This window comes from Aspergillus luchuensis, chromosome 4, assembly GCF_016861625.1.
Source record: "Aspergillus luchuensis IFO 4308 DNA, chromosome 4, nearly complete sequence".
Taxonomy (NCBI): domain Eukaryota; kingdom Fungi; phylum Ascomycota; class Eurotiomycetes; order Eurotiales; family Aspergillaceae; genus Aspergillus; species Aspergillus luchuensis.
The window spans coordinates 3005470-3023480 of record NC_054852.1 but is presented as its reverse complement, the minus strand read 5'-3'; the positions used below and the strand labels follow the sequence as shown (position 1 = coordinate 3023480).

The 18011-nt window shown below is 51.8% G+C and overlaps 7 protein-coding genes and 1 non-coding gene across 8 annotated transcripts; 5 read left to right on the top strand and 3 right to left on the bottom strand.

The window, feature by feature from the left end:
- Positions 1-1359: 1359 nt before the first annotated feature.
- Positions 1360-3036, top strand: AKAW2_41063A (cytochrome P450; the record flags this gene model as incomplete). Its single annotated transcript, XM_041689461.1, has 2 exons — positions 1360-2311; positions 2390-3036. 2 exons carry the CDS (start codon positions 1360-1362, stop codon positions 3034-3036), a joined length of 1599 nt encoding a protein of 532 aa, XP_041543143.1.
- Positions 3037-4111: 1075 nt separating this feature from the next.
- AKAW2_41062A (cytochrome P450) lies at positions 4112-5841 on the top strand (the record flags this gene model as incomplete). The annotated part of the gene is made up of 5 exons (XM_041689460.1): positions 4112-4322; positions 4374-5230; positions 5285-5395; positions 5453-5619; positions 5670-5841. The coding sequence occupies 5 exons, from the start codon at positions 4112-4114 to the stop codon at positions 5839-5841; spliced, it is 1518 nt and encodes a 505-aa protein (XP_041543142.1).
- A 277-nt stretch (positions 5842-6118) lies between these two features.
- On the bottom strand, positions 6119-6211 carry AKAW2_t40017S. The gene has a single exon. It is a non-coding gene; the product is annotated as a tRNA-Gln (tRNA).
- Positions 6212-7986: 1775 nt separating this feature from the next.
- Positions 7987-9337, top strand: GAL10 (NAD-dependent epimerase/dehydratase family protein; the record flags this gene model as incomplete). Its single annotated transcript, XM_041689459.1, has 4 exons — positions 7987-8015; positions 8084-8318; positions 8433-8889; positions 8943-9337. 4 exons carry the CDS (start codon positions 7987-7989, stop codon positions 9335-9337), a joined length of 1116 nt encoding a protein of 371 aa, XP_041543141.1.
- Positions 9338-9603: 266 nt separating this feature from the next.
- On the bottom strand, positions 9604-11029 carry AKAW2_41060S (putative oxidoreductase; the record flags this gene model as incomplete). Its single annotated transcript, XM_041689458.1, has 2 exons — positions 9604-10782; positions 10853-11029. 2 exons carry the CDS (start codon positions 11027-11029, stop codon positions 9604-9606), a joined length of 1356 nt encoding a protein of 451 aa, XP_041543140.1.
- A 264-nt stretch (positions 11030-11293) lies between these two features.
- On the top strand, positions 11294-12139 carry AKAW2_41059A (putative G-patch domain protein; the record flags this gene model as incomplete). Its single annotated transcript, XM_041689456.1, has 1 exon — positions 11294-12139. The coding sequence occupies one exon, from the start codon at positions 11294-11296 to the stop codon at positions 12137-12139; it is 846 nt and encodes a 281-aa protein (XP_041543139.1).
- A 210-nt stretch (positions 12140-12349) lies between these two features.
- Positions 12350-14791, bottom strand: SEC1 (Sec1 family protein; the record flags this gene model as incomplete). Its single annotated transcript, XM_041689455.1, has 6 exons — positions 12350-13460; positions 13511-13977; positions 14023-14225; positions 14277-14571; positions 14661-14698; positions 14758-14791. The coding sequence occupies 6 exons, from the start codon at positions 14789-14791 to the stop codon at positions 12350-12352; spliced, it is 2148 nt and encodes a 715-aa protein (XP_041543138.1).
- Positions 14792-15494: 703 nt separating this feature from the next.
- On the top strand, positions 15495-17881 carry SUV3 (ATP-dependent RNA helicase SUV3; the record flags this gene model as incomplete). Its single annotated transcript, XM_041689454.1, has 3 exons — positions 15495-15662; positions 15740-16854; positions 16903-17881. 3 exons carry the CDS (start codon positions 15495-15497, stop codon positions 17879-17881), a joined length of 2262 nt encoding a protein of 753 aa, XP_041543137.1.
- Positions 17882-18011: the final 130 nt, after the last annotated feature.

Below are 18011 nucleotides of genomic sequence, written 5' to 3'. Positions count from 1 at the left end.
CATGTGTTCTCTTCAATCCTATCTCTTTTATTTTGGAAAAATTCTTGTCGGTAGCCGTGGGTTTTGTATGGATCAGCCGAGTAGCCTGACCCTGCAATGTGGAGGGACGGACTTATCCACCTTATCATTTTATATTCACCGGCAAATCTCCAGCCTTGTCTGAGGCAGTGTACTATCCCGATCTATTTCAACCACTGACTTCATCACCAGCTGTCACGAAACCTTCCATCCAAAGATGGCATTTCCAACTCTCCTCCAAGTCGATCCCGATATGGTTGGATGATCTCCAATCCCGTCGCATCACCATAACTCAGACCACGTACGGTATTCGCAATGAAAGATGATGCCAACATGTAGTTGTAAAGCCTTGACGATCTTGCAACAAATGCAGGTCCGCCCACATGACCAATTCTCTTTGCTTTCCATGTATCCATCCGCGCTTTGAAGGCGCCATTTGCTCCGCCTCACACACCATCCCTCGGTCTAAGGAATAGCCAACAAGTGAGCCATAGTCCTGACATGCATTGGGAGCCATGGTACTCGAGGTAACTATAGATGTGGTACCCTGCATATTAGTGAGCGGCCTCGAGTGGCCTTGAGAGTCCAATAAGTCTTCAAAACAATGAAACTATCAGTGGCTGGAGCTGAAAGTACCATTAACTCGCTTCGCAACCAATCACAGGTGCAGAGACGAACCTGCGAATTATCTTTATCCCGAGAAGTCTGTTCATCGCTGGTTAAGCGCCGTGCACGAGCTTAGCGGCTCTCCCTGGACGCTAATTGCATAGTCACCTTGTGCTAGCCAGCTTAGTGACAGCCCCAACAGTACTAATGCAAGGCTACATGTTGCCTCATGCTCTGACCTGTGGTACTCTCCAGGATAATCCTTGCAAAGTTGGCAAATACGACTGAAGCGCGTTCAGCCCATCAGCACTAATGCTGTTGCTGTCACACAGCAACTTACTTGGGGACAAAACGTGGATCGGTTGTGATTGTCACCAACTTCGTTTATACTGTACGCGGATCCACTAAACTAGGCGGCTAAGCCTAATATTTGAGATAAGTTCAAGTTCCGCCTATCAGATAGGAGGAATAATGATGATCATCTTTGGGAACGTAAAACTGGATCCAATATGGACCAACGTGGCTTTCAACGTCGACATTGGAAGGAACGATGAGTGTTGGAAGGTGACAGACCAATTTGCATCTCTCTTTCTGGTTGCATTCTCATATAAGATCGATCTTGGGTTCTGATCTCGCCCAGTGAATGCTAAATGAAGTCGTGTAGATGGATGATCTTTGAGCCCATCTAACTATACACGCCCTCGCTTAGCGATCTACTTACTTTAACTTTCGATAATGCTGGAAAGTGTGCTACGGTCTTTTCAGGATCAGCGGGAGAACCCAACAAGTACAGCCATCATGAATCTCTTGGGGTGTGGAGTCATCGCCCTCGTTGGCTACATCATTTACCAAGTTTGGTTCCATCCACTGTCCTCCTACCCTGGCCCATTTGTCGCCAAGCTGACCAACCTCTACTCGGTGGTTCACGCCATACGCGGCGATCGCCATGAGGACCTATACCACCTGCATCAACGCTATGGGCCCGTTGTGCGAATCGGCCCGCAGCGCGTTTCCATTCTCGATGCAAAGGCGTTGGAGCCCATATACGGCTTTCATGCCAACGTTCAGAAGGCCAAGTCGTACACCATGTTTTATGGCGTGAGCATCTTCACTGCCATCGATCGCACAGTGCATGCCCGCAAACGTCGTGTCATGTCTCATGCCTTTTCCAGCCAAGCACTACGTGGGATGGAACCTCATATCTTGTCAGCCATCCGCGACTGGTGTGCCGCTTTGGTAGATCGGCATCCCGATGAGCAGGTGCCATCTGCGCCCTCCAGTCCTGGCAGCTGGTCAAAGCCCAAGGATATGGTGCACTGGAGTGCCTGTGTGATCTTTGATGCGCTTGGGGAGATCTGCTTCGGCAAGACATTCAACACCTCTGTCAGCGACGCCAACCACTTCTTCTTCCCGCTGATGGCCTTGAACCTCCGTATCATGAACATTTGTGGGCAGATGCCTATTCTACGCTCCCTGGGTTTTGAAAAGTATCTCCGGCGTGGCACCATCGCCAATCGCCAGCGACAGATTGGTTTCTCCCGGCAGCAATTGCGGACTCGGCTGGCCGCAGAGTCCACCCAGCGCCGAGATATCATCTACTATCTGCAGCAAGCACGGGACCCGAAGACCAATGAAGGTTACTCTGAGGCGGAACTGATGTCAGAGGTTATGACATTGCTAGGAGCCGGTATGTACACAACCTCGTTTCAACTGAGACTCTGCCCTGCTTTGTCCTTTGGCTGGAACTTACGGATTGAACTATCAGGTAACGACACAACCAATACAACATTAACCGCCATCTTCTACTACCTTGCTCATAATCCAGCTATACTTGCCCGGCTAAGCGCAGAGATCCGTGCCGTCTTCCCTACACTGGAGGCAATCGTTGCCGGTCCCGATTTATCGCAGATGGCTTACCTCCACGCTTGTATCGATGAGACCATGCGTATCTGCCCGTCAGTACCTACTGATCTGCCACGAGAAGTCCTCCCTGGAGGGCTTCGAGTAGGAGAGTGGCATTTCCCAGCCGGCACGGTTGTCGCAGTCCCCACCTACGCGTTGCACCACAGTGAAGAACACTTCGACCGCCCCTTTGAGTACGATCCAAGTCGGTGGCTATTGTGTGACAGCAAAGGCACTGAGCAAGGCGAGGGGGTGAGTGCTGAGGTGCTCAGTCGGCAGCGGCAGGCCTTCGCACCTTTTAGTATCGGACCGCGAGCGTGCATCGGGCGGAATGTAGCCATTCTCGAGCTCGAGCTGACTATTTCCCGGGCATTGTGGTTGTACGATATACGACTGGCACCGGGGAGGGAGCAGTTGGGCGTCGGCTATCAAGGCGAATACAAGATCAAGGACCATTTCGCGGTTGGAAAGGAGGGTCCGGTGTTGCAGTTTCGGATGCGACAGAAATGAGGTTGTTTCTTGATTGTTTCTCGGGCGGGAGTTCATGGTTCGCTTCAAAACAAGGTCATTCCCCATTCCGTTATGGTTCCTAGCCAAGATGTTTCCGAAGCATGTGTACTAGCAATCGCTAGTACTTTCAGTTGTGTCTCGCCCCGATCGGGGGCTCATGATATCATTGAACTATGTTTATATCACCAAACATCAATTGAGCGTGTTTCAAGCTTTGTCCTTGTTACTTACACTCTGGTTCGATGGCTGTAGCGAGTATCTGACAGGTTGTAGCGCAATACCCACCGAGATGCCCGGAATGTGCAACTCGGCTCTGACTGATACGCAGACAGGTCAGAAGCGTGATCATTTCGTTGGGACCAGAGACATGCCCGTATCTCCAGCCGGCCAACTATTTGGTATGTAGCTTCAGACGGTGATAACGCCTGCATGGGTAGCTCCATTAGCCTATTGAAGAAGACAGATAGCTGACGTGCTAAAGATGCAGCATTAGCGCTGCGACCCCGCGCCCTAGTTGGGGTTATTGGGTAACGAGTAACTAACAGCTCCTTATAGGCCCGGAAATATTCTATCTCCCACACCATTTCAGCGTGGAGAGAAATTACAGTGAATCATGATCAGTTGCAAGTCTCGGTGCAGTTCACCGTTACATCACACCGATGGAATGTATTGCTACTACTACAACTACACATCACCCCCAAATGGGGAGGCTGGACGTGTCAGTCTCACCTCCAATATATCTCTCCCGCATTTATAGGCGGGGTTTCTTCTTAGCGAATGCGTCGTCTTGCTCTAGACACCAAGCTAGCTATATTTCCAAGTCATTTGTGGCACCTCCCAGCCCCAGACCAGCAGCTATCATGATCGGTGGTTGGTGAGCCAGTTGTTTCTCATCCCGTTCCCCTCTTCAACCATCTGCAAGGCCGACAGCGCTACGAGCAGATGCATTAGGGTGGGTGGGTATATGTTGCCGGTTCTTATAGTATTTATATTGTCACTACATCTTCACTGCCCACGTCCGATATTTTGTCTCACGGCTTCAAAAACTGCGCTGGCAATTCATACGGCCACCACGATGGCTCTGGATATCTCCCACATCTGGCTCGCCCTTGTCGGGATCGCAAGCTTTTACGTCCTGCGATCTATCTATCGCCTCTATTTCCATCCCTTATCTGGAATCCCCGGGCCTAAGCTTACAGCGATTACGCATCTATATGAGTTCTACTATGATGTTGTCTGCCATGGAAGGTTTCTGTTTCAGATCGAGAAAATGCATGAGCAATATGGTAGGTACAGAGAAATCCGTCCAGCTGAAGCTTGGCTAATTCCTCCCTCAGGTCCAATTGTTCGCATCAACCCCCGTGAAGTCCATATCAGCGACCCCGCCTTCTATGATGAGATCTATGCCTCCAGCACTCGCAAACGCGAAAGGGACCCTCTGGCCTACGGCGCATTTGCGCTCCCCTACTCCATGATCGGTACGATCGGCCACGAACATCACCGCTTCCGCCGCAATATCCTCAATGATTTCTTTTCCAAGCGGTCCGTCCTTGCCATATCTCCCTTCATCGAGGAGCGGGTGGGGAAGCTGATGGGGCGCTTCGAGGGGTTCTATCGCGATCAGAGTGTCGTTAATCTGAGCGATGCTTATGCCGCGCTGACTTCAGATGTAATCACCTATTACTGCTATGGAAAGCGCTGGGGATTCATCGAGGATAAGGACTTCCGCAGCGACGTCCACGGAGGTAACGAAGAGAATACTGGACTTGCTCACTTCAACCGCTTCTTTCCCTTTGTGCCGGAAACAATGCGCAAGATTCCACTGCATCTGATGGCCCTATGTCTCCCCGGCAAGGCCGGTATGCTCCAGTTCCAGGGTTCCATTCTGAGTACGATATCAGAAAACACGCACGATGCCTCCAAGGCACCGGGGAAGGACGACCGGACCATCTTTAAGAGGTTGACGGACCCCAGCTTACCAGTCGCGGAAAGAAGCCAGCGTCGCATTGAGGATGAGGTATTCACGCTCCTTGGCGCAGGCACAGAAACGACCGCGAGTACCTTGATGATCATGACCTACTACGTGTCGCGAGACAAAAGCATACGAGACAAGCTACGGAGTGAACTGAAGCAGGTCCTGCCCACACCCACCAGTACCGCGACCTGGCCGGAGCTGGAGAAGCTGCCGTACTTGGTATGTCGTGAGTCTGCACGCTGACAATTCAACCTAACTGACTTGCACCTCCAGACGGCCGTTGTGAATGAATCTCTCCGTTTATCCTATGGGCTGATTATGCGGCTGCCCCGCGTGGCACCAACTGAAACACTAAAGTACAAGGACTATGTGCTTCCACCGGGGGTATGTTTTCTGTCACTCTGCCTTCAACACCCATCACAAGCTAACAATACTTGATAGACACCGATGAGCACTTCAACTTGGTTCGTCCATCGCGACCCCTCCCTCTTTCCCGAGCCGGATAGATTCGACCCGGAGCGCTGGATCAAGGCTGCAGAGGAAGGGGTTAATCTAACACGATACATTGTCTCGTTTATGAGGGGGAGTCGAGCGTGCATTGGGATGAAGTCAGTCTGCCCTTGCCAGCATTGGGAGTATCTGCTAACCAATTTAATAGTCTGGCATACATTGAGCTCTACCTGACCATTGCGCATGTAATGCGTCGGTTCAACTTTGATGTGGAGAGCACCGGCACGGAGAGTATACGCATCACACGCGATAGGATTGTTCCTGGTACGGAGAAGGGGTTGGTGCGGGTGTATGCGAAGGTGACGGATATGGTGGAGTAGCAAAGAATGAATTAAATGTGATCGAAACTAGGATAAATGCCAATTGACAAACAAGTGATGTTACTACAATAGTTAAATATATAGTACATCATTGTAGCAATTGATATTAAGAAACATCACCTCAAATAAACACTGTTCTAGTAGATGTCTCACATCTACAGTAACAGAGCAACAGCACCATCCCCATCTTACATAGCATGTATGTTAGTTATCATGCAAGCAAAGTAGACAAAAAAAAGAAAAGAAAATGAAATAAAAAGCAATAAATAAATTAATCAGGTCGTGCCCGGGTTCGAACCGGGGTTGTCGGAACTTCCGAAGCACAAGAAGTACTCAAAATCCGAAGGGATAACCACTACCCCACACAACCGCATGCGGATAGTTGTCACCTGCGATTTACGATTCATCAGGTCACTACGTACTTCATTCCAACCTCCACTATTTTCTGCTCTTTGGAGTGAGGGATTATTCGGACACATAAATTATTAAATACATTGCGGGCAAATACTCTAACTATTTCACTGCATACTATAACTTAAGACATACTACACGGGAATATACTACGTATCCTACTAAGGTAGAAAGCCATTAGCAAGCAAACCAGTGGGGACTTGGACCAGACCAGACCAACAAAGACCACCTGTTCGGGATGAGCATTAATTACTTCACAAGTAACTGGGGAAAATATACTAACAATGCATTGCATCTACCCCTGAAAATGTTCCAGACATAATAATAATAATAACTCATCAGCACATGGATCCTCCCTCATTTACCCTGATCATCATCATCATCGTCATCGTCATCACCAGCAGACTCAAGTAGATAAGGTACGTATTAGGTATAGCAATCTGACACTCGCAGATCGTTTCCTTAATTCCGTAACATGATTTCGCCCCTTAACAAACCATGGGATTTATTACAAGGTAGGAAGAGAAAGAGAGAGAGAGAGAGAAAGAGGCAAATGGCAGCGTGACAGCCCACCCACGATTGATTGGACCCTTGGGATCGGGTGGAAGCGGTCCACTTGACGACTAGTACTATAGTAACTTGGTAAGTAAGTACCAGGTGTGATGTGGGAACTGGGACCTTCAGTTGGGACTGGATCCACTGCCGAGTCTGGTTCCTGGCTGGTGCTGGTTAAAAGGGAAAAAGAGAGAATAATAGGCATGGTGCCATCATAATAATACTATTGTTGTATTAGTATGGTATCTTGCAAGGAACAGGAAATCAGGATGTAGATACTAGATAGTATCTGGTGATGGTGGTGCAATCAAGTCAATTAACCGTGACGGACGGACTTGTCTCGGGCCGTGTGTATGTTTCAGTTTCTAGTCTATCTATTCATCTACTATCTACTTTGTATGATACACTTATTAACCGAGAACTGCTAATAGAATAATATGATGATGATGATGATCAAACAAGATATTATTATTATTATTATGGATATGCAGTATGCACATGGCTGGATTTGTTCTGGAGGGGTAGATAGAAAAACTCCGTAAGTCAGTACTTCTTTTCTTTTTGTTTGGCCTGAACTTTACTCCGACTGTTATGCAGCATTGCTGCATATATGCATGCATCTGCAGCTGTGATACTGATACATATACAAAACACAAAGTCTTTTGAATCAGTAACTGGATGGTGTGATGTGGTGGTGGTGGTGGGATAATAATGGCGGGGGGAGAATTAATATGGATCGTCCCGTGGTTGAGGGCTGTTTACGTAGACTGTCTTGGTTGATCAGCAGGTGGGATTATGGTAATATGAGAAGATGGCAAAAGGGGGTTGTTGAAGAAGAAACTGAGGAAGGCAGACAGACAGAAAAGGCAGTAGAAGAGGCAATTAGGCAAGAAGAGACAGTACCTAGTAGTAACTTGTTCACTCTGTACCTGAATATTACGGTGACTCCATTGGAAGCACCAATTGCGGCCGCCCCTTAAATATCCCGTCCCCGCCGCCCGACTTTCTTCCCCCCCAAATCTCCGTTTGCGCCATCTTACCTTTCCGTTTCATCTTCTTTCTAATTCCCTCTTCATCTTCTCTCTCTCTCTCTCTCTCTCTCTCTCTCTCTCTCTCTTCCTCTTTACCTCCGACTCTATCTTTCCCTCTCATCCTTTATCCTAATCATACACTATCATCATGCCTGCTGGATCAGTTCTTGTCACCGGGTAAGCTTCCCATCAATGCCTTTGTCCCTCCATTACACCCGCTGACCCCGCAATTCTCCCCCAAACAGTGGAACGGGCTACATTGGCTCTTTCACCACCCTCGCTCTCCTCGAGGCTGGCTACAAGGTCGTCGTCGCTGACAACCTCTACAACTCCTCCGCTGAGGCCCTCAAGCGCATTGAGTTGATCAGCGGTAAGAAGGCCGAGTTCGCTCAGCTCGATGTCACCGACGAGGCTGGCTTCGACCGTGTCTTTGAGGCCCACCCCGACATTGACAGCGTCATCCACTTTGCTGCTCTGAAGGTGCGCTTCCCTCTACTCTTCTCTTTTCTATACCCTTACCTGCCTCTATGCGTCGATCTACCTCTCTGCATATCTCGCGCGCTTCAATTGAGGTTCTAGCTGACTGGTATCCAGGCCGTCGGTGAGTCCGGTGAGAAGCCTCTGGACTACTACCACGTCAACGTCTACGGCACCATCTGCCTCCTGCGCTCCATGGTCCGCCACAATGTCACCAACATTGTCTTCTCCTCCTCCGCCACCGTCTACGGTGATGCCACTCGCTTCCCTAACATGATCCCCATCCCCGAGGAGTGCCCTCTGGGCCCCACCAACCCCTACGGTAACACCAAGTTCGCCGTCGAGACTGCCATCACCGATGTCATCAACGCTCAGCGCAACAACGCCATCAAGGCCGGTAACGAGGCCGAGGCCCAGAAGTGGAACGGTGCTCTGCTCCGCTACTTCAACCCCGCCGGTGCTCACCCCTCTGGTATCATGGGTGAGGACCCCCAGGGTGTCCCCTACAACCTGCTTCCCCTTCTTGCCCAGGTGGCCACCGGCAAGCGCGAGAAGCTCCTTGTGTTCGGCGATGGTAAGTTTTTGCAGAAACATACTATATATTTAGCATCTAAACTAACTAATCAGACTACGCCTCCCACGACGGTACCGCCATCCGCGACTACATCCACATCCTCGACCTGGCAGATGGTCACTTGAAGGCCCTGAACTACCTCCGCGCCAACAACCCCGGAGTCCGTGCCTGGAACCTGGGTACCGGCAAGGGCAGCACTGTCTACGAGATGATCCGTGCCTTCTCGGCGGCCGTGGGCCGTGACCTCCCCTACGAGGTTGCTCCCCGCCGTGCCGGTGACGTGCTCAACCTGACCTCCAACCCCACGCGCGCCAACAACGAGCTGGGCTGGAAGGCCGAGCGCACCCTCGAGCAGGCCTGCGAGGACCTCTGGCTGTGGACCCGCAACAACCCCCAGGGTTACCGCCAACAGCCCCCGGCCGAGCTGCTGGAGAAGCTGCAGAAATAAATAATGACCCCGCATATGCTTAGAATTTCTTTTTCTTGCCAGGAAAATCGATAGAGACACGATTGGACTTGCTAATTGGATGACGAATTTCCTTTTTCCTTGTTGTATCTAGAGAGCAGAGCTTGATGTGATGTTGATGTAACTGTGATTTCGCCATGCAATATGCAGCGATAGGATAGACCTGGATCACGTAACTCTATCAATACAGATCAATGTGATAATGTACACCCAACCCTACCTAATCTATAAAATCACTTAGTATACACCTATTTCCCCTTCCGACTCCTCCTCGACCCCGGCGTCTGCTCCTTCGCCCCAGACGACGACGACCCCGACGCCTTATTCTTCTCCATCTGCTCTGCCACCTCCTTCTCCTTATTCGCCAACGCCCTCCGCACCGCCGACTCCCTCTCCTTGACCTCAATCAACTTCTCACTAAACTCCCACAACATCTTCCCGGCCTCCTCATCCTTGACCTCCTTCCTCGCCAAATCCACCTCCTTACACTCCTTAATCATCCACCCCCCTTCCCCACGTCCATACTCCGCCTCCATCGCCGCATACAACACACTCTGCGCCCCCTGCTGCGGCGACTTCAACACCAACCACCACACCGGCCACGTCACCAGATACACCAACAGTCCCCACAGCGATCCCCCCGTCAACCACCTCCTCATCCCAGGCGTCCGACTAAACCCCGGATCCACCATAATCACCCGCGCACTGCACGGCTGGTTATCCGGCCTCTTGAACGCATTGAGATGTTTCTGGAACGATTGCGCAAACACCATCAGCGAGAGCTTGCTGAGTCCATACAAACTGACCCCCTTCGCCGCCTTTTTAGCAGCCTTGGGCTTAGCCTTCTCCCGTTGTAACTTTCCATTCTTCATCACCACCCTCCTTCCATCCCCATTACTACCCCCACCCCCATTATCCCCCTGCTGCTGCTGCTGCGCAGCAGCAGTAATAGCAGCAGCCTCCTCCACCTGCCTCAAATCCCACTTGGCCCCGATATAACTCGAACACGTGGTAAACACGACCCTAACATCGCGATGCGCCGGCTGCGCCCTCAACGCCGGCGAAAGTATACTCAACAGATGGAAATTCGCCAGGTAATTCACCATCCACTCCTCGTCGATGCCGTCCACAGTCAGCTTCCGTTTCTGGGATACGGGCGGCGCTGCATTCCCACAGAGAATCACCATGTCCAGGCGTCGCGGGGGCACATTATCGATCCATTTCGTGGCGAAGGTGCGGATGGAGTGTAAGGAGGAGAGATCCACTTGCTCCGCGTAGATTAGTTGGTTGTTGGTGCTCCGTCGGAGGTCCTCGATGTATTCCGAGAGGAAGATGTCCGTTGCTGGGTGTTGCGTTAGGAGGATGATTTGGGCGCCCCGCGAGGCGAGCGCGGAGGTTACTTGGGCGCCGATGCCGGATGTGCCGCCCTATTTTTTTTCAAGGGTAATATATCAGCATTGCATTGAGGAGGAATTGAGATAGGGGGAGGGATATTACTGTAATCATAACGACTTTCGAATGCATTAACCGCTCAGAGGTATTTCTAGCACCCCCGAAGTAATATTTCAGGGCGGCGAGGATGACCGCCCAGGGGAGGAGTTTTAATATGCTCCATAGGTGCGGGATGGAATTTGTGCCTTCTGTTATTGCTGTTGTGATGATGGGGATGGGCATTTTGCCGGAGGAGGGACGGGAGGGGTGGATGTGTTTGTTTGTTGTATGGTGAAAGGGAGATGGAGGAGGAGAACAGATATGTCTGACGGATTTAAGTCCAGACACTCCGTCCTCCGTCGGAGGTACGTACGGTACATATCTTAGCGGCCGATCTCCCGCCACTTCGAGCTGCCATTATCCCTCCTCACTTCACAATTTCACTATCTTCCTTACTTCTCACTCACTATCCTACAAAGAAAAAGAAAAAGAAAAAGGGTATGGACAATGCCACCCAACAACAACAGAGAACTAGACAACGAAGATGAAGACGAATACTTCCTCCCCCTACAAGACCAACGAGTCTTCGGCGCAGGGATCCGTCGCAAGCGCGTGCCATTCGTGCGCTCCTCCGAACAACATCAGCAACATCTCTCTACCACCACCACCACACGGGTATCATCATCCTCTGAGCCAGCAACACCTTCCTCTACTTCGACCGGGCAGAGTATAGCGAATAAATACCTCTCGATTGTTCTGTCGAAGTCGCAGTCGAATCCCGCTACTCCGGAACCAGAACCGAGTTCGAGTTCACGACGGCCACATAGTGAGCAGAAGGAGGAAGTTGAAGAAGAAGAAGATGTTGAGATTTGTCCCGTGTGTAACCTTCCATATACTACTACACCTACACACGACACATCAGGAGGAATAGGAGGAGAAGGAGAGGGAAGGAGGAGGCATATACATGAAGCTACACTCCCGCATCAACTGAGTCTCCCGCATTCGCATCCGCCGTCTCATCTTGATCGCACGCGGCCCGGACTGCGGTATCTCGCGGCGTATGGCTGGGATCCGGACTCGCGGGTGGGATTGGGACCTCAAGGAAGAGAGGGCATACGGGAGCCGGTGAAGGGAAAGGTGAAGGAGGATACGGTGGGGTTGGGGGCTGTTGTTCCTGAGGTTAAGGATAAGAGTGGAGATAAAGGTGGGAGGGGGAGGGTGCAGAAGAAGAAGAAGGTGTTGAATGCGAAGGAGGTGAGGAAGGGACAGTTGGAGGAGAGGAAGAAGGGGGAGAGGTTACGGGAGTTGTTTTTCCAGGATGAGGATGTGTTGAGGTATCTTCATGGGAAGTAGGTTCTTTTTCTTTTTTTATAGATCATTGGTTTCGGGATGGGGGCGTTGGTTTGGTATATACCCAGGAGTTTGAATAAGTATTAGGGTTCTGCTGGTTTGCATGGTACATACATAGGCACTACATACACAGAAGATACTAGAGGCTAGGATTAATGTCCGCAGGAGGTGTACTGCGGAACGGGGCTGGTTCAGTTGAAAGAATGGCCAAGGCTACCGGAAAAAGCGGTGCTTCTTTTCCTTCTTCTCTTTCTTCTCCTTCTTATCCTTCTCTTTCTCAGGCGGCGCTGCTCCGTTCGTCGCTTTGCCGTTCGGTCCCAGTGACATCGCCGCCAGCGCGGATGTCGGTGCCATCGGGTTCAGATTCACCGGAACTGGCTTCTTCACGGGCTGTGCCGGTGGCGGTGGAGCTTCCCGCTCGAAGAGATGCGCCGGCGCTGTGGGCTTGGGCCGTTCGGCGGGAATGTCGAGCCGGCGTCGGTCTACACTGAGATCGCCCACCTGGCGCAGGAACAATCCGGGAGACAGCATGTGCGATGTGGCCAGGAACACGTCCTTGCCGCACGACTGCGAGATCTCGTAGCATGTGCGTGCCTCTCCATATGTAGCACCACCTGCCATGAACACGATGATCCGCTGTTTCGGCTGCTCGCCAGTAGACCGCGTCCGTGCCCACGTCGGTTTGGCACTGCGCAGCGACGCCTGGGAAAGACTCTCTTGTTGTCCCGGCGAGTCGGCATCCGTGTGTGGCCGCGTGAACGGGAAGACCCCGGGGTCCAGCGTGCCGCGCACCAGCTCCTCCAAGATCAACTTGAGGTTCAGGTCGTAGCGCGAGAGACTTTCCTCTTCGTCGATGGGCCCAGACGGCGGCTTCCGGGTGAACAGCGGCTGCACGGGTGGCTTATCATCCTTCAGAGGCTTCTCCACACGGGCTCCAAGTAGATCGAGGTTGGCTACAATTTCACCGTCCTGCGGTGCAAGTTGCGCGTGTGCCAAGAGCTTCCGGATATCACCCGCGAGGATGCCTCCCCGGTAGATGATGTAAAGCAGCAGCAACCTCAGTCGCTCTGGCTGCTTGATCGCATCGTCGTCTAGCAATTGCACCAGCTGGGAAGCCAGGTTCTTTGCCTTCTTGTAGTTCTCGTCCATGCCAGTGGCAAAGCACTGTTCAACCGAGCTTACTTCGAGGAGCTTGTGTTTCTGGAAGTAACTCATACACTCCTGTGCCATGTTAAGGTGCAGTGTATAAGCATCTCTTCCCTTTTGGAACTCTGTCAGACCCGCCAGCATGTCCTTGATAGTGTTCACGTTCGCTTTATCATTGCTGCAGCGCCGTTAGTAAGCAAAGAAAGACCATCGATGGCTGTCACTCACTCTTCCGCAAACTGAGGGTTGGCAGCTCGGAACTTGGCAAAGTCTTCACCTAGCTTGCCGAGCACGTCTTTCATATGCATGTGGCGATACTCCACCCACACGCTGTCTTCTTCGTTGATCTCCATATCCTTGACTTCCTCGTTGTGGCTTCCCTCATTGATAACAGTCTTGTAAGTAACCTTGTCGCCATCGCTGATCGGAAGCAGATCGTGCACCATGGACTGATATGTAAACTCATGGAGCAAGGGCGCGACCAGGTCCATGGACCGATCCACGATCAACAGCACTCCGCGCGGTCTCGGAGACGGGGGTGGAAAGTCGCGCTGGAATTGCGCAAACTGATCCAGCTCGTTCTGAATGAACCGCGCCAGGTGTGAACACAGTACGCTGGCCTCGTGTGTCGGGGCCCGGGGGCGGTAGTACCGGATCACTGGGTACTCTCCTAAGCTCGCACAAAGCGACACAACCTGTCCAGTTAATACCAGCTCATCTACACAGGTAGTCTAGCTCACCTTTTGCGCCAAGCCCTCCAAGTGTGCGCGGATCAAGTGATTACAACCAGGGTGGAACAACACCGGAAAGCTCCACGGGTCTCGGAAGGTAATCAGGCGCGATTCCCTGGGGAAGTAGTCGGCATTCATAATCTGAACATTGGCGATCTGGTCGCGAGCAATCTGGGAACGGTCCAATCTAGCGCGCTGTTGCGGATCGAGAACTGCGAGCGACGTCAGCACCAAGCGGCCGTTTGAGGAAGCAGGTGCCCGACATGATGTCCAAACCAACCACGCTTTCCGGTATCTCTTCCTCTCAAAGTCCGCCATAATACAGTCGACAATGTGTGGGAGGGGCGAGAGGATATACAGCGCATCCATCGTAGGATTGGGGGAGCGCCGATGCTCGATCTGCTCAACATCTTGCGGGAGGCCATTAGCGCCGCACCGGGACGACGAGGAATAAACAGAGGGTAACTTACTGGTGACATTGAGATTGAGAATATCATCCTCACTGACCGCATTGTCGATTAGCTTGCGACTGGTCTCATCCACCACCAAGACCTTCCACTGTAGACAGAATGTCAGTTCTGCGGCGGGGTGAAACGAAGCGGGGGCCAAATCCACGGTAAGGAGAAGGGGAGGGGAAGCAATCGCACCTCATTACCCGCCGCATAACGGATCGTATTCAAAATAACTAGCGGGTGAATAATTAATATACGAATAGTCTATAAGTAGCAGGCAGGGAATACTCACGATCACGCTGGATGTTGAGGATTGAGGAGCTCATTGTGGCTGACCGGCAGCCCTCACGGGGGGCATAGACACTTAGACTTCACGATTGCTGGGGAGGGGAATGACGGGGGAGCGGTAGGGAGGGAACCGGAAGATAAGGCACAGCCAGAGCCAGCAATGGAGGGGGGATGTAATGGAGAACAATACTCAGGGGCAGCCGTGATGGACACCAGCGATGCGGGCAGGCTATCTTTTTGAAACGTAAGTCGGGACTCAGGATATCCCCGAGACTGGAGACTGAGACAAGAAGAGACCCTCTTTCTGCTCTTTCTCCCCAGCGGGTCAAAAGCATCATTCTTCCTGTCTAATCTCCCGATCCGCCAGGCGGTGTGACCCCTCGCCTTCCGGTTCTGGTTAGTCTGCGGCGATCGCCAGCTGCAGGCAATGAGGCACCCAGGCACCCAGGCCGCGAGAAAAAGCCGATGGCGAATGATTGCCATCCAGATAGTAGTATTCTCGGTCTTCAACAACTATTCCCTCCCTCGCGCGCGGTTGCAGGACGATGCGGTGATTGGTCTCTGACTGGTCAGGGGTTACTTGTCTCGCCTCCTTTTGGATCTCCCAAATCAGTCCCTCGTTTTTCTTCTCTCTCGCCTCCTGCAGTTAAACTACATTTCCGTTCTCCGCAGAACCCGCTCCGCAGCTGATAGTAACGGCAATCATTCGACTTGACATTGCTCCCGGCACAGCTCGGTGGGATGCAGTCATGGAGTCGCAGAGGCAACTATTGCCTCTTCTGCACCTTCCAGTCGGTGTCACGTCCCGTCAGGACATTTGTGACATCTCCGGTGCTGCAGAGATCCGTAAGGCCTTCCAAGAAACAGCGCCATCTACAAAGCCTGGAAAAGAAAAATGAGGGAGCTACGGTACATATCCATCACCCTACCCCACCACTTGTCTATTGTCTTTGATTTCGAATGGCTGACTTCTGATCTACGTGTAGTCTTCCAAGAGATCTGCTCCCCCATCCTTCGCTTCAAAACGGAACACCCGACAAACGCTTGCAGCCAAAGATTTCGCGGGCGTTGTAACACACGCTTTGAGCATCTACCGACAAAATCTTACAGATAAAAATGACCCAGCTTTGGCTAATTGGGCCCGGTTTGAACGAACCATGCTGAACGCATGTAAACTAGACGAGCGAAAAAGTGTTGGTCCATTACGCCACATCAAGGATGCGCTGCATAGATCTTACCTCCAAAACGGTGTTCGGGGTTTAATCAACGAGCTGGAGTTTCACATGTACGCAGAGGATGTCACGTCGAGATACTCAGCCCCCAACCTCGAAGCACAGAAGAAGGTGGCGGATTTGCGACGCCCGGCCGAGTGGTATCCGCAAGCGCGCGCTTTGCAACGAACGATTCATCTGCACGTGGGACCAACGAATTCGGGAAAGACGTATCACGCGCTGAAGCGTTTGGAAGCATCCAAGCGCGGCTTTTACGCTGGCCCTCTGAGGTTGCTCGCTCAGGAGGTTTTCCATCGCTTCCAAGCGAATGGAACCTCCTGCAGTCTCATCACTGGTGATGATGTCAAGATTCCGGAAGATGGAAAGCCCTCCAGAATTGTCAGCAACACCGTTGAGATGGTCAGCTTGGGAGATCAATATGAGGTCGGTGTTGTTGACGAGATCCAAATGATCGCGGACCCTCACCGTGGGTGGGCTTGGACTCGTGCCGTGCTCGGTGCGCGTGCCACGGAACTGCATCTCTGCGGTGAAGTCAGAGCTGTGCCTTTGATCAAGGAATTGGCTGCCTTGACTGGCGACAAGCTCGAGATCCATCGGTATGAGCGACTGAACCCGCTGAAGGTTCAGAACCGCAGTCTCAAAGGTGACCTGAAGAATCTCCAAAAGGGAGATTGCTTGGTTTCATTCTCTCGTGTCGGTATCCATGCCTTGAAAGCAGACATTGAAAAGAATACTGGAAAGCGGGCAGCCATCGTTTACGGAAGTCTGCCAGCTGAGATTCGGACCCAGCAAGCCAGTCTGTTCAACGACCCCGACAATGACTACGACTTCCTCGTTGCTAGTGACGCCATCGGTATGGGTCTGAACTTGTAAGTTTCCTCTACATACTGTCAATGTATCGTATCTAACTGTAGCAGGAGCTGCAAGCGCATCATTTTCGAAACGTTGATTAAACGGGTTCCCGGAGGCCTTCAGAGACTTAGTGTTCCTGAGATCAAGCAGATCGGTGGACGCGCTGGACGGTATCGGTCTGCCGCGCAACAGCAGGCAGACAGCTCCGAGGAAGACACCAACGTCGGCTATGTGACTTCTTTGGAAGATATTGATTTACCTTACATTCGCGAGGCAATGGATAGCGAACCCCCACCGCTCGTGTCGGCCGGTATCCTTCCTCCCGACTCAGTCTACCAGAAAGTTGCGGCATACTTCCCGAGCAATGTTCCGCTAGAATACTTGATCAAACGCTTGATGGTGGTCTCCCAGGTCCACCCGCTGTTTTTCCTGTGTGACCCTCGCAACCAGCTAGAGAACGCCGAGGTCATTGATACTGTCGATGGATTGCGGACGGCAGACCAGCTTACATTCATGGCCTCACCCATGCACACGAGGCTCATTGCAGGCCGCGACGCTGCCATTGCTTTTATCAAATGCGTCGCAGAGCATTCCGATGGTCGTCTGCTAGACATCCAGGCGCTCAACCTTGAGATCTTGGAAGAGCCGGTGTCCGGTAACAAGGAGTACCTCAACGAGCTGGAGACCTTGCACAAATCTGTCATCCTGTATCTGTGGCTCAGTTACCGGTGTGGCGGAGTTTTCACGGATAGAACGTTGGCATCCCATGTCAAGCAGCTGGTGGAGGAGAGGATGGTCAGAGCGTTGACTGAATTCTCGGCCAACAAGAAGCTCAGAAAGGATGCCTCTCTCCGCCGACAAATTGCGCTGCAAAAGCAGATTCAGGAGCAGAAACGGCTGCTCGCCGATGCAGATGTTGACTCATACGGCACCGAAGATGAGACCGCCGCTGTTGATCTGTCTGCTGACGAGGAGCAGATGGAAGAGCAGCTACAAGAGCAGTCCGAAGAATCTGGAGAAGCTCCCCAAGCGCGCGCTGCATAGATACCATATACACACATGTAATATAGTTTTTGTTGAGATGATCATGTACATAGCTCAAAACTCGACTCCAGAGACGCCACGACGTCCTCTCTACCACGCACATTATACACGGTACAACATGAGAGTAATT